The sequence below is a fragment of the Leptodactylus fuscus genome, chromosome 3 (assembly GCF_031893055.1).
Source record: "Leptodactylus fuscus isolate aLepFus1 chromosome 3, aLepFus1.hap2, whole genome shotgun sequence".
Taxonomy (NCBI): domain Eukaryota; kingdom Metazoa; phylum Chordata; class Amphibia; order Anura; family Leptodactylidae; genus Leptodactylus; species Leptodactylus fuscus.
The window spans coordinates 221,685,036-221,699,229 of NC_134267.1; the positions used below are offsets into that span (position 1 = coordinate 221,685,036).

Sequence of the window (14,194 nt, forward strand, 5' to 3'; positions counted from 1 at the left end):
AGCCTTTCTAAAGGCCATTCCAACGTCTTATCCACAAAAAAAAGAGGTTTTAATGGTAGAATCCCTTTAAGGTATTGGAATGTCGCCCATTCTTTGATGTGCTATAGGTCGGTACTGACACCTGCTGCTGATGGGTTATTCATTGTTCACTTTCACTTTCTTTTAGGTTTACATTCTTTCCACTCACCCTTATGGCTGTAGAGTCATCCAGCGTATTCTGGAGCATTGTACAGCGGAGCAGACGATGCCGATTCTGGAGGAATTACATCAGAGCACAGAACAGCTGGTGCAGGTAACGCTTATTGCTCATATTCCTGGACTGTTATACACCAGGATTACTCAGCTACCATTGAAATTAATAGGAGACCTGTTTGCAGGCTGATTTTTGAGGCAGATTCTGTGTCAAAATTCGCCTGCAAAAAAACTTAGATGGAGGCCAGTTGAGGATTAAAGATGACCTTTCATGTCCATAGAGATCAGCGGTATCCTATAGCACTAGAGATCTGACAGTAGGTTGAATTCAGCGCACTATAATCTTTGCCGGTACGCGGCCAGGCGCTGGAGATACCAGTGCTGATCGTTTCGGCACCAATATCCCTTCACTGTCAGAAGAGCGGGCCTTACAGTTTAGCATCAATACACATGGCAATATGTAAACTGAATATGCGGTTTTTGAGTAACTTGTAAAGTATTGTTATTTCTGCATGGAAATGTGTGTGTAATAGCACCCACTAGTGATCAGAGTGTATAAGTCTGTGCACGTCCTGCTATTGAGGCTCTGTTTGTAGAATACAGTACAGCTTCTGCTGTATCCTCAGTGAAAGAAGCTGGGATATAAGGTTGGGCATAGGCTTTCTGTGTGTGATAAGGGGCTAATGTCAGGTTGTCTACCTGTTACTGTTAGAAACGCTGCCTCCCACGTTAGGCCTTCTCTCTGAGAAGCTGAAGGAAAGCCTATGTGCAGCCTAAATGATATCTTCACATGTTCATTGAGGATACAGCAGAGTCTATTCTGTTCTACTGGGCATTCATGACTAACAGAGCCTCAATAGAGTGACTTGTACATACCTATACATTTTGAACACCAGGGGGTGCTATTATTAGCAGATAAATACAATATTAATAATCACAATATGCTGTTTTTGGACGAAGCATGCCTCTTGAGATGGAGAGATTTTATTTATAGAGGACCTTTCATGGTTTGGAGCACAGGCAGTTCTATATACTGCTGAATTCAGCGCACTGTCGGCTTTCCCGATCTGTGCCCCGGGTAAAGAGCTTTCGGTCCCAGTACCGTAGCTCTTTACAGTCAGAAGGGCGTTTCTGACAGTCAGTCATGTACGTCCTTCTTCACAGCAGTGCCTATCGTGCTGTACAGTGTGAGCGGGGAGGAGAGCCCCCCTCCCTCTGCTCACAGTGCTTGTCCATAGACGAGTATTATCAGATTATCAGGAGGGGAGGGGGCGTTCCTCCCCACTCACACTGTACAGCGCTATAGGCTGACTGACTGTCAGAAACGCCCTTCTGACTGTAAAGAGCTACAGTACCGGGACCGAAAGCTCTTTACCCGGGGCACAGATTGGGAAAGCTGACAGTGCGCTGAATTCAGATCACTGTCGGCTTTCCAGCAGTATACAGGACTGCCTGTGCCCCGGACCATGAAAGGTCCTCTTTAAAGGAGTCATTGGTTATAAAAGGTTGATTAATGCAAAATGTATGATATAATTCAGCTGGTTGTCATTGGAAACAGACAACAAGCTTGTGGTCAGACCCACCCCTAAAATTTTAGCTAAGCCAGTATGAGGAGTATGACTATAGCTCTCGGCTCCCAGTACCTCGGTGACCACTGACCTTTCTTATGAATGGTGGTCCAGGCACCGCTGATCACGTAATCCTAATCCCTGCGTCTGATATGTCATATTGCAGGACCAGTATGGGAATTATGTCATCCAGCATGTACTGGAGCACGGCCGATCCGAGGACAAGAGCAAGATTGTGTCTGAAATCAGAGGAAAAGTCTTAGCCTTGAGCCAGCACAAGTTTGCCAGGTAAAGATTGTTCTCCCTTCTAGACTATCGAGAAAAAAAAAGTGTTACCTGCAGCTCTCAATTCTGCCAAGAGCCTTTAGGAGAGGAGCATCTGTGATACCCATTTTGTCTCCACATGTCAGTCAGAAAGCAGGCAAGGTTGTTTTTTTTTGTTTTTTTTTCTGAAAAGGAGTGAGAAGATGAGAACTTTCTCATCTAATTGGCCTTTTGCATTTGTTTTTCACTCCAAGCTATGACATTTTAACCCTTTAAAAGCTGCAGTCAATGTTGACTGCAGCATCTAAGCAGTGTTACCAGAAACTGCAACTCATTTGGACCATGGAATGATTCTGCTATTGTAACTGGACCCTATTGACTTGGGGATGATGATGATGATGATTGATGATGATGATGTAAAACCAGACACAGCCCATGGAGAGATGTTTTTGTCTCATTTTGGGCAACCCCTACCACTATACAGTTGGCTTTGGCTCTTTTGATGCTAAGAAGCAACAATGCACATATTATATTTACGCAAAGCAAATCTTCACTAAAGTGACTGTGCATATGACCCCGTGGTGTGATCAGCTTCATATTACAACCTGTCTGTACTTTCTCCATCTCTCCGTAGTAATGTGGTAGAGAAGTGTGTCACTCACTCGTCCCGGGCAGAGAGAGCACTGCTGATCGATGAGGTTTGCTGCCAGAACGATGGTCCTCACAGTGCCTTATACACCATGATGAAGGACCAGTATGCAAACTACGTGGTGCAGAAGATGATTGACATGGCAGAGCCCGCTCAGCGCAAAATCATCATGCATAAGGTAAGGACTTTAAAGAACCTGTCAGGTCTATTTGGGACACTTACAACCCTCAGGTTGACTAGTGGGTTTAGTGGCCCAAATGGCCGTATTATAACCCTGTCTGTGCCCGCTGTGAAAACACAAATCTTTATACTTAGAGATGAGTCTCACTGGGCTACCTCTAGTGCTTGGTGAAGTCTGGGGACGTATACACCTCGGCTTCAGTGTATGTATACATGGCCGAGGTCTAGCTGCATGCGCATTGTGTACTTTAGTGAGGGACTGCACAGGAGATGGACAAGTATAACTGCAAGCATGGACAGGGCTACTGAGGACACTAACCCTCCACTCTATAAGGGCCTGTGGATGGTTTAGTGACCCAAATAGCCCTGACAAGTTCCCTTTAAGGAAGCTTTGTTCGCGGCCACACCCTCCGGACTAGGCCCATTCATTTGAGCCTACTCCGGAGGGGGAAACCGTGACAGTCGTGGCAGGCGCATTTTGGCCTGAGAGTGACGCGGCCAATACACTCCCCGTGTGAACGGGGTCTAAGGGGTTTTCCAGGCTGAAAAACTTGGACTTATCCGTAGGATACATCATCCATATTAGAGGGCCCAACACCTAGGTCAGCCAAGAACAGCTGATTTGGAGGGATGGCAGGCAGCAGAGGACAGGTGATGGTAGGGGTGACGGGCAACTGAAAACAGCTGTCTGTAGGGGTGCCAGGTGTCTGAGCCCACCATTTTGTTATGAATGACCTGATAACTTTGTGTAAAACCTGATTTTGCTGCATTTTTTTGTGCCAAGGCCCGAAGTCTCTTCCAAAGAATCTAAATCTAAAGTAAGCCCTGATACTTCTCCTTTCTAGAGCTTTTCTGCAATGTATCACCTCTGGCTTAGGTGGCCATCTTGAGAAAAATTTTAGTGCTTACTAGTGTCTGTTCTCGGAATCGCTCCAATTAACCATTTGTTGTTGTTCTTCTCCTGCCAGATCCGACCACACATCACAACATTGCGTAAATACACCTATGGGAAACACATACTAGCCAAGCTGGAGAAGTACTACATGAAGACGAGCAGCGACCTGGGGCCATTGGTTGGACCGTCGAACGGCATGCTCTAGAGCTGGCCAGACATCGAGAAGACAGTCCTCACCCTACACCCATCATGAACTAGGAACCTTCCCACCCTCCTCTCCCCTCAGCCGACGTGTACCACACTATTTATTAATCCCTCTTTCTGTACATTTGGGGCTTCCCTCCAGCCGCCGTGGGAGACTTACCCAGCCGCCATACTAGTACAAATCCAGAGCCTGTAAATGATGTAATTGTATCAAGCTGTCACATATTTTGTAAATTTTTACCTTGTAAAGTTCCTGTAAAAAGTGGTAGTTTTTAAAGGGAAAGTACAGTATTTTAATAATGCTGGTTTGCCGGTCGGGTCAGTCTCCCATCAGCTCGGAGGAGTAATGATCTGTAAATAGAGTTCTAATCTTATTTTGTGACATAATATCCTTTATTATTTCTTTTTTTCCTTCTTTTGCCCTCTTTGAACTACTTTTCAAGTATCTTTCCACAGGCAGGTAGGCACATAGAGAACCGGAGCTTAAAGGCGTAGTCTCATCTTATTCACGGGAGAAATGCAAGTTCCATGTCCAGATCCTTGAGAAGGGCTTTGTGACTGCTGTGAATACAGAAGGTGACCGCTCTCCATTGACTTCTATGGGAGTGCTGAAAAAAGCCAAGCAGGATTATTTATTGGTTTTCAGAACTAACATGTAAAGGATGGAGAGCCATCTCTGTGTTCTCAGCTGTGGGTTGGGAGACCCCCATACTCGTGATAGGAGGGACCCACATTTATCATTGATGTCTGAGATGGGAGTAACCCTTCCAAGTCACCTACACAAACAGTGGCTAATACTTATATTCCCCTTACATTACCATCCCATTTGTCAATAGGGCGTGTCTCTCCACATTCACACTGATTGGACGGCGTCAGGGACACACCCCAATGACAGAGAATGGTAAGAGCCAGATATCCGTTGTACAAAGCGGCTCCAGACTTATCTTATTAGTAAGGAGTATTAACAGGTCGTATCAGTGATCATGGGATTGCAGCAATATCTGATCGGTAGGAGCTGAGCTGCCATATTGGATACTGGTCACTATTCATCGACCGTAGCCCTCTGCTTCCAGCTCCGTGCCGGTGTCTACATCCATGTCTGGGCGGCCTGTTGGCCCCCACCGATCAGATACATGGATAGGCCAAAGGTACAAACTCTTTGGGTTGCTTTACAACCATATTACAACTTACAAGGACATGGTGGTAGTCCACCGCTGTCAGGTCACAATGGACGATCGCTGCCATGAGTAATGTAGGCATTCAGGTCCAGCGTACAAGTATTGCTCTAGGTCACTCACTTTACTGCCTGTTGGAAAGACTTGTGTGTGGATACACAACAGCTATGAGGTTGTTTCTTTTCTCTCCCCCTTAATTTGCCCCAGAGTATGGGTGGCGGCCTATACCCTGCCTACCCACAGGGGCCGTCTCCCTATACACCACCGAATATTTCAGTTAGTTTTGTTTGCACCATCCGTGGCCGTATCTATTAAGGCCTATTAACGCTTTCTTTTCCCTTGCATTCACTCAAACAAGGGATGGGGTGCAAAAAAACTAATAAATAGATTAAATTTTGCATTCAACAGAGGCCTCGATTCATTCCCTCGTTCATCGCAACCTCCCATCCCAACCAGAGCCTCGTAATCCACCCCTATAAAATACGTAGACGACGTCGGAGAAGATGACGACTCCATTTTGTCCCCCCTCTCTGTTTAGCACCTACTGAAGCACTGACTATTAATCATTGCTTAGCTCTGCAGTGGTAGATATATATGTATATTTTTTTTTTTTATGTACACAATGGTGTGGTTTTTTTTTTTTTTTTGTTAATTTAGAATTTTTTATTTTTTTTTGCAATTTCTTTTCTTTCCGTCATGGTTAGCCAAATCGTATAAATTTAGTGGATAAAAGTCCCTTTTCTTTTTTTTTTTTTTGCCTTCTGCGCATGATAAACTAGATAAAATATATAAATATACATATATATATATATATTCGAATGGCTTTGTTTGTAATTTTTTTCCTGCCCCCTTTTTTCGGGTCCTCTATAAATATCTGCTTTGTATTGTATAAGTGTAATAATAACTAATGAGTAGTTGACGTTTACAGTCTCGATGTTTAATACGAGCCTTGCTTATTTTGTAGTTGGTTGTACAGACTGTACATTTGTAAACCTTTTTTGCTGTATATGTCACTTCGTGGGTTTTTTTTTTTTTTCGCCTCCTTCGTCTGGGAAGGGGTTAAAAAAAAAACTTTTTCTTTTTTTTTTGCATTTTAGTGTACATTTGGGTGTCTCTATATTGCCTTGGCAAATAGTGTTGTATAATGTAAATTTCTTTAAATCAAGGTTTTTGGTTTTTTCTCAATTTTTTTTTTTTTTCAATTTTTTTTTTTTTTTAACCAATCTTGGTTAAAAAAAAAAAAAAAAAAATTCTCTATAAATATATAAATACCAGCTATCTATTTATCTAGCGCTGGAGAATCCCTTCTTGTTTCTATACCGCGGCTCTGACACGCAGTACATTGTGCTTAGTGAGTAGAGATGATATATATACGGTCTATGTCCATGTATATAGGTTCTGTTCACACCGGAGAGCCTCGCGAGTAATAAGGCCAGTGGCTTGCTTTGTATAGTACTGTTTTTTTTTTGTTTTTTTTTTTGGATTAGCCTGCTCAAAGCCAAGAGGAGAGAAAAAAAAAAAAACACAAAAACCTTATGTAAATTATTGTCGATTTTGGTGAACATACAACATTGTATCAATAATCTATAGATGATGTACATTTACAAGCGGCCTTATGTACATTTTCCAATGATCTTTTTAAAAGGCAGAATTGTGACCACATGTGTATAATTAAAAGACTTTTTAATCCTTTCGTTTGGCGTATTTTTCCTTCTTTTTTTTTTTTTTTTTTAATACATATAGTATTCTACGCTACATATCTAACGGGTGTAGGGTCAATAGCCCATCTCCTCTTCCTCTTCACAACCTAGTGATGTCATGTTCATCGATTACATGGCTTATGTGCTGCTAAAATGAATGGGGCTGAACTGCAGTACCAAGAATAGCCACTATACAGGGTGTGGCGCTGTTTGGCCGCTGCTCGCATCCATATATTACAATCTCTTGAAATGGGTGGCCCTTGGGAAAATCAGGACGTAATGTCAGACTCCTACCAATCTGATAGTGACAGCCTATTCTAAGCATAGAGCATCAATATCTTAGTGTCATAAATTCCCTTTTATGGTATGTTTTTACTAATACAGACACCCTGCATAGTCACCATATCACCACGCAGAGGGCCTTCCGACTACACTTCAATATCCCTGTTGGGGGTAACGTCCCTGGGGGTAATGCAATTAGACGTTGGGCTAGGACAATGGAAAAAACTGGTTCAACAGCAACTCCTTCGGCAATTGGAAGACCCAGAACAGTAAGAACACCTCAAAATGTCATCCTGGTAAGAAATGCTATTGAAGTGTCTCCCAACAGGACGGGGCTACATCCCACACTGCTAGGATTTCAATGGCGAGATTGAGGCAAATGTTCCCCCAGCACCTTGTCTCTGTGAGGGGTGACGTGGAGTGGCCTGCGCGCTCACCAGATTTGAGCATTTGTGACTTTTTCCTTTGGGGGTACCTAAAGGAAAAGGTTTTTAACCCCTTCCCGCCGATGGCATTTTTTGATTTTCGTTTTTGACTCCCCTCCTTCTAAACCCCATAACTTTTTTATTTCTCCGCTCCCAGAGTCATATGAGGTCTTAATTTTTGCGGGACAAATTTTTCTTCATGATGCCACCATTAATTATTCTATATAATGTACTGGGAAGCAGGAAAAAAATTCAGAATGGGGTGGATTTGAAGAAAAAATGCATTTCTGTGACTTTCTTACGGGCTTTGGTTTTACGGCGTTCACTGTGCAGCCAAAATGACATGTCCCCTGTATTCTGTGTTTTGGTACGGTTCCAGGGATACCAAATTTATATGGTTTTATTTACATTTTGACCCCTAAAAAAAAATTCCAAAACTGTTAAAAAAAAATTTTTTTTTCTATAAGTCGCCATATTCCGATGGCCGTAACTTTTTTATACGTGCGTGTACGGGGATGCATAGGGCGTCTTTTTTTGCGGGGCCGGGTGTACTTTGTAGTTCTACCATTTTCGGGAAATGTTATTGCTTTGATCACTTTTTATTAAAATTTTTATCAGAATCAAAACAGTGAAAAAACAGCGGTTTGGCACTTTCGACTATTTTTCCCGCTACAGCGTTTACCGAACAGGAAAAATATTTTTATAGATTTGTAGAGCGGGCTATTTCGGACGCAGGGATACCTAACATGTATGTGTTTCACAGTTTTTAACTACTTTTATATGTGTTCTAGGGAAAGGGGGGTGATTTGAACTTTTAATTCTTTTTATATTTTTTTTAACTTTTTTTTTTTTTGCATTTATTAGACCCCCTAGGGGTGTTGAACCCCAGGGGGTCTGATCACTAATGCAATGCATTACAATGCTAATGCATTGCAAAAAAGCATCCTTTCTTTTGCAGGCTGCATAGACCAGCCTGCAAAAGAGAGGCTTTGCAGACAAGCCTGGGAGCCTGTACAAGGCTCCCGGCTGTCATGGCAACGGGGGGTCGGCCCTGGAGCATGCTCCAGGAGCCGGTGATCCTGGCCAAAATGGCGGCGCCCATGCGCTGCCGGGAAAATGGCGCCTCCGGGGACCGATCGGAGGCATTAGAGCCGGTTGTCTACTGCTTAAAGCAGTAGACACCCGGCGGCTATGACGGCCGCCCGGCTCCCGGGCGGTCGCCATAGTTACAGACCCGACATGCGCCGTACTATTACGGCGCATGTCGGGAAGGGGTTAAAAATCGTCCACATACCCTGGAAGAACTTAAGGACAGAATCAGGGAGGAAGTTACGGCAATACCCATCCAAATGTACAGAAGAGCTGTTGAAAACTTCAGAATTCGCCTTCAAGAGTGTATCGCTGCTGACGGCCGCCATCTTCCTGATATCACCTTTAAAACTTAATGTAAAAAAACTAGATTCTGAACTGAATTAAGCAATATAAACATAATGTCTGTAGGTTGAGTTGTTTTTGTTTTATATCCCTTTAAAACCAGTTCATACCTTTTTCCCCACCCTATATATATATATATATATATATATATATATATATATATATATATATATATATATATATATATATATATACTAGTGTTACTCATCAGATATAGTGCCTGCTGCTGCCCCATGTGACCTGCTTCAGAGCTGCCAGATGCCACTGCCATCTTCACCAAACTGGAACTCAGTCTTTCAAATATTCTATGGCTCTCCAAATAGCATTCTTATAGAAACGCATTGAAAGAGTTCTGTTTTAGTTAACAAGACCATAACGTGGGGTTGTGCAGGGCAAAATATCTGCTGAATAACACAACTAGTAAGTTAAATCCTTATCCCCCCACACACACACTGAAACACCAATGTATTAAAAAGGGGGCATTTAAAGAAAGACTGCTGACATAACTGCTTCCTGGGAGGTTTTGGATTTTTATGCTTCAGAATTGAACTGTAAGCCATTTAGTAAGTGTCACAGACTTCATAGATAACGGAGTTATAACTGGTAGTCATACTAAATATTAGAGAAGTGGTGAGCCTGGTGGGAAAGTGACAAGTGTCGCACTTGTTTTGTTCATGCTAAAAATTGACACTTGTCATGGCTTGTACGACAGAAAACTGGTGTATAACGCGCGATATAGCCACCACAATATGGTGTTCAAGGATGACCTACAGGGGTTGTGTCCAATCGGCAGCTTCCCCAGAGATCAATGGACGACCGAAAGTGCTCTTAAAGCCTGACAGTGAATGGAGAAGCAGTGCGCTCGTGTGGAGACGCTCTAGTCACTGTTTTACACTTCCTGACCGTCTAGTCCTAAATTTATACTACCTAATGTTGGGCTTACTTAGAGCCATTATGACGCCATTTTGGTGTATTTTTTGGCCCATCATGGTTCATTCCATCCCCCACTCTGGTCCAGTCTTGCTGCTCTGCTACCTTGTGTTGACGGAAGTCCATGCCGCACGTGACCGCTGAGGCCAATCAGCTGCCTAAGGAAAGAACATTTTTTATTATTATTATTATTATTATTATTTCTATAGCACCATTAATTCCATGGTGCTGTCCATTATTATATTAATTCCATGGTGCTGTCCATTATTATATTAATTCCATGGTGCTGTCCATTATTATATTAATTCCATGGTGCTGTCCATTATTATATTAATTCCATGGTGCTGTCCATTATTATATTAATTCCATGGTGCTGTCCATTATTATATTAATTCCATGGTGCTGTCCATTATTATATTAATTCCATGGTGCTGTCCATTATTATATTAATTCCATGGTGCTGTCCATTATTATATTAATTCCATGGTGCTGTCCATTATTATATTAATTCCATGGTGCTGTCCATTATTATATTAATTCCATGGTGCTGTACATTATTATATAGTTCCATGGTGCTGTACATTATTATATTAATTCCATGGTGCTGTACATTATTATATTAATTCCATAGTGCTGTACATTATTATATTAATTCCATGGTGCTTTACATTTGCTTTTTTATAAATGACATACAACAATTATATAATGGCCCCTGCAGTTACTCCACATGTAACAATATTGCCCCACGCCCAGTGATTTCTATCTTACATGCTGAACTGCATGCCCTCTGCCCAGGATAGATGCCTACATCCAACCTTAACTTAGAAGGGCCCTCACCTCTCTTCTCCATGCTTCCTCTCTGCATCGGGCACACTCTGACCCTCCGTCTAAGTTCACTGATAGCTTTAACCACATAATACGGAGAATATGAACATGTTGCCATATAGACTGTCTACCAATAAGTATTTGGACGCCTGGGGTAGAATAGAAAAACAACATTTCTTCATATCCAATAGTTGGTAGGCCCCAGCAGATGTTTCCTTACGGAGGATATTGATGGACACAATACTCCCGGTGCCTGGTGACCCTCCTGGTGTATGGGAGCCATCGGTTGGGTGCGGTTTCTCTGGCCAGCACTCGTCGGTCTCTATCTCCTAGTTTTGGGGATCTGCCGACTCGGGCCACATTCCAACAATCACCGTTCACCTTCCACTTTGTAATCACATAGGCCACTGTTGATTTTGGGTGATTCAGTTTGTTTGCTATGTCCCTTAAGGATCGACCATTTCTGTGGTACCCCACAATTACCCCTTTCTCGAAATCGGACAACTCTGCACTTTGTGGCCTCTTGCATGTGACTAATGCCAATGCTGTTTCCTACACAATATTTAATGGCGGAAGGCGTGACGCGCAGATATCTTCATTGACATGGGTGTCCTAATACTTATTGGTAGACAGTGGATTCCAACCTCATGATTTCTGTAAATTTGGGCGGCAGACACATTTACAAATATCTCAAGACACCAGATGACTAAGTCACTATCCGAAATATTCCCGTCAAACCAGTCCTGAGCCAAGTGGGTTTTGCAATAGTAGAAGTTCCACAGTTGTCTGGCGATCCCACCCTCGTATTCATCCTTAGATTTTGGGAAGCCGTCTGTCTGGAGTGTGTGCTGATAACCTTGCTGTATCACACCCCTAGGGGATTCCTGAATATAAACCGATTTTGTAAGTCTTGGGTATACAATATAAATTCATTGAGGGCCCTTAAAGGTAATGTTTTGTCTCACTGAGGTCAGTGGGAGTAGATGACGGGTGATCTCATCTATTGTCGGGAGTGGATGCAATGATGGTTCAGTGGTGTTATCTTATATTGCAATCCCATCTGTGATGTAAATGAGGTGATTGCTGCAAAGACAACCTCTATAGAATTGTCAAGTGTCTGTCTATTATTAGGTTTAGTGGTCAGATATAAAATTACAGGATATAGAAACATGGAAAATGACAAAGAAAATAACAAATCTATCTATAAAACTTTTATAACTTGGTCAATTTATGGAGACCCATTCCCTTTCAGGTCTGCGGGTAGTAAGAGTACTATTGTAGATGGGAGCAATGGTCTCATTCTACATTTTAGAAATTCTTTGTTCCAGGAATGTTACTGATCTGTTATTCATTTTAGAAGTGAGAAATAGCCCCCACCTCAACGATGTACAGAGTTGGAGCAAAACCCTGGAGGCTCAGTGATCTGCTGCCCCAGATGATGAGGGCGTTGTCTATAAAACTAAGTTACAAGCCAATTACAGATGTCCATTCTGTCTTCTCACCAGCCCTGCTATTGGTATATAATGGGGCACATGGAGATCAGAGGGTCAGACTCCCCTAAATAAGAATTAGGGACTTTTTTCCCCATACATGGAGCATTGGTTGGGCAGCACGTGTACCACTCCTTCATTTTATTTGGAGCGCCAGACTTGGTTTGGTAAGAAAACCCCCTTTAAATAATGCCATGATACAGTGACCAAACATAATGTCAAGTGACAAGAAATATGACTAGATGTGCAGGACACAATCTTCAAGTGCCAGGGGTATAGCAGGGGCAGCTAATCATCCCTGTATGGCTACAGAGGGAACACACCCCAAAGAGTCACTATGGACAACTAAAGAGGCATCAGTGTGTTATTAGTATTTACCCATGTGATTGAAACAAATTACCACTAGATGGCACCACAGCACTGCATAAACTGCACATGAAGTCACCCGAGTCTTATTCCTCTGTACCTTGCAGCTGCCATAGGGCCCAACAACTAAGGGGGGGCCAAACTATGTAATGGAAAGGGGTGTTTCGTTTTGCTTTATTCCTATGCTGTGACTCCATATATTCATTATACCTGTACAGTGACAATATTATGTTTTATTTTGGTTTGCTATCCCTGTTCTATAATATCACGATGAGTATAATCCTTACAATGTAATGTTGCTGTGTATATTACCCTGTACTGTGACATCACTGTGTGTATTATCCTGTACTGTGACATCACTGTGTGTATTATCCTGTACTGTGACATCACTGTGTGTATTATCTCTGTACTGTGACATCACTGTGTGTATTATCCCTGTACTGTGACATCACTGTGTGTATTATCCCTGTACTGTGACATCACTGTGTGTATTATCCTGTACTGTGACATCACTGTGTATATTATCCCTGTACTGTGACATCACTGTGTGTATTATCCCTGTACTGTGACATCACTGTGTGTATTATCCCTGTACTGTGACATCACTGTGTGTATTATCCCTGTACTGTGACATCACTGTGTGTATTATCTCTGTACTGTGACATCACTGTGTGTATTATCCTGTACTGTGACATCACTGTGTGTATTATCCTGTACTGTGACATCACTGTGTGTATTATCCTGTACTGTGACATCACTGTGTGTATTATCTCTGTACTGTGACATCACTGTGTGTATTATCCCTGTACTGTGACATCACTGTGTGTATTATCCCTGTACTGTGACATCACTGTGTGTATTATCCTGTACTGTGACATCACTGTGTGTATTATCTCTGTACTGTGACATCACTGTGTGTATTATCTCTGTACTGTGACATCACTGTGTGTATTATCCCTGTACTGTGACATCACTGTGTGTATTATCTCTGTACTGTGACATCACTGTGTGTATTATCTCTGTACTGTGACATCACTGTGTGTATTATCCCTGTACTGTGACATCACTGTGTGTATTATTTGTACTGTGACATCACTGTGTGTATTATGTCTGTACTGTGACATCACTGTGTGTATTATCCCTGTACTGTGACATCACTGTGTGTATTATTTGTACTGTGACATCACTGTGTGTATTATGTCTGTACTGTGACATCACTGTGTGTATTATCCCTGTACTGTGACATCACTGTGTGTATTATCCCTGTACTGTGACATCACTGTGTGTATTATCCCTGTACTGTGACATCACTGTGTGTATTATCCCTGTACTGTGACATCACTGTGTGTATTATCCTGTACTGTGACATCACTGTGTGTATTATCTCTGTACTGTGACATCACTGTGTGTATTATCCTGTACTGTGACATCACTGTGTGTATTATCCTGTACTGTGACATCACTGTGTGTATTATCCCTGTACTGTGACATCACTGTGTGTATTATCCCCATACTGTGACATCACTGTGTGTATTATCCTGTACTGTGACATCACTGTGTGTATTATCCTGTACTGTGACATCACTGTGTGTATTATGTCTGTACTGTGACATCA

General features: G+C 42.3%; 1 protein-coding gene across 4 annotated transcripts in view; it reads left to right on the forward strand.

Annotated features, from left to right (window-relative positions):
• The window catches only part of PUM2 (pumilio RNA binding family member 2), a 42,389-nt gene extending 36,626 nt beyond the window's left edge, over positions 1-5,763 (forward strand). For all 4 annotated transcript variants that reach the window (XM_075269186.1, XM_075269187.1, XM_075269188.1 and 1 more), the window contains exons 19-22: positions 167-292; positions 1,927-2,048; positions 2,659-2,851; positions 3,822-5,763. In XM_075269186.1, the coding sequence (XP_075125287.1) occupies positions 167-292; positions 1,927-2,048; positions 2,659-2,851; positions 3,822-3,953 (573 nt within the window). In that variant the 3' untranslated portion in view covers positions 3,954-5,763. The remainder of the gene's footprint in view (positions 1-166; positions 293-1,926; positions 2,049-2,658; positions 2,852-3,821) is intronic.
• The last annotated feature ends 8,431 nt before the right edge of the window (positions 5,764-14,194 follow it).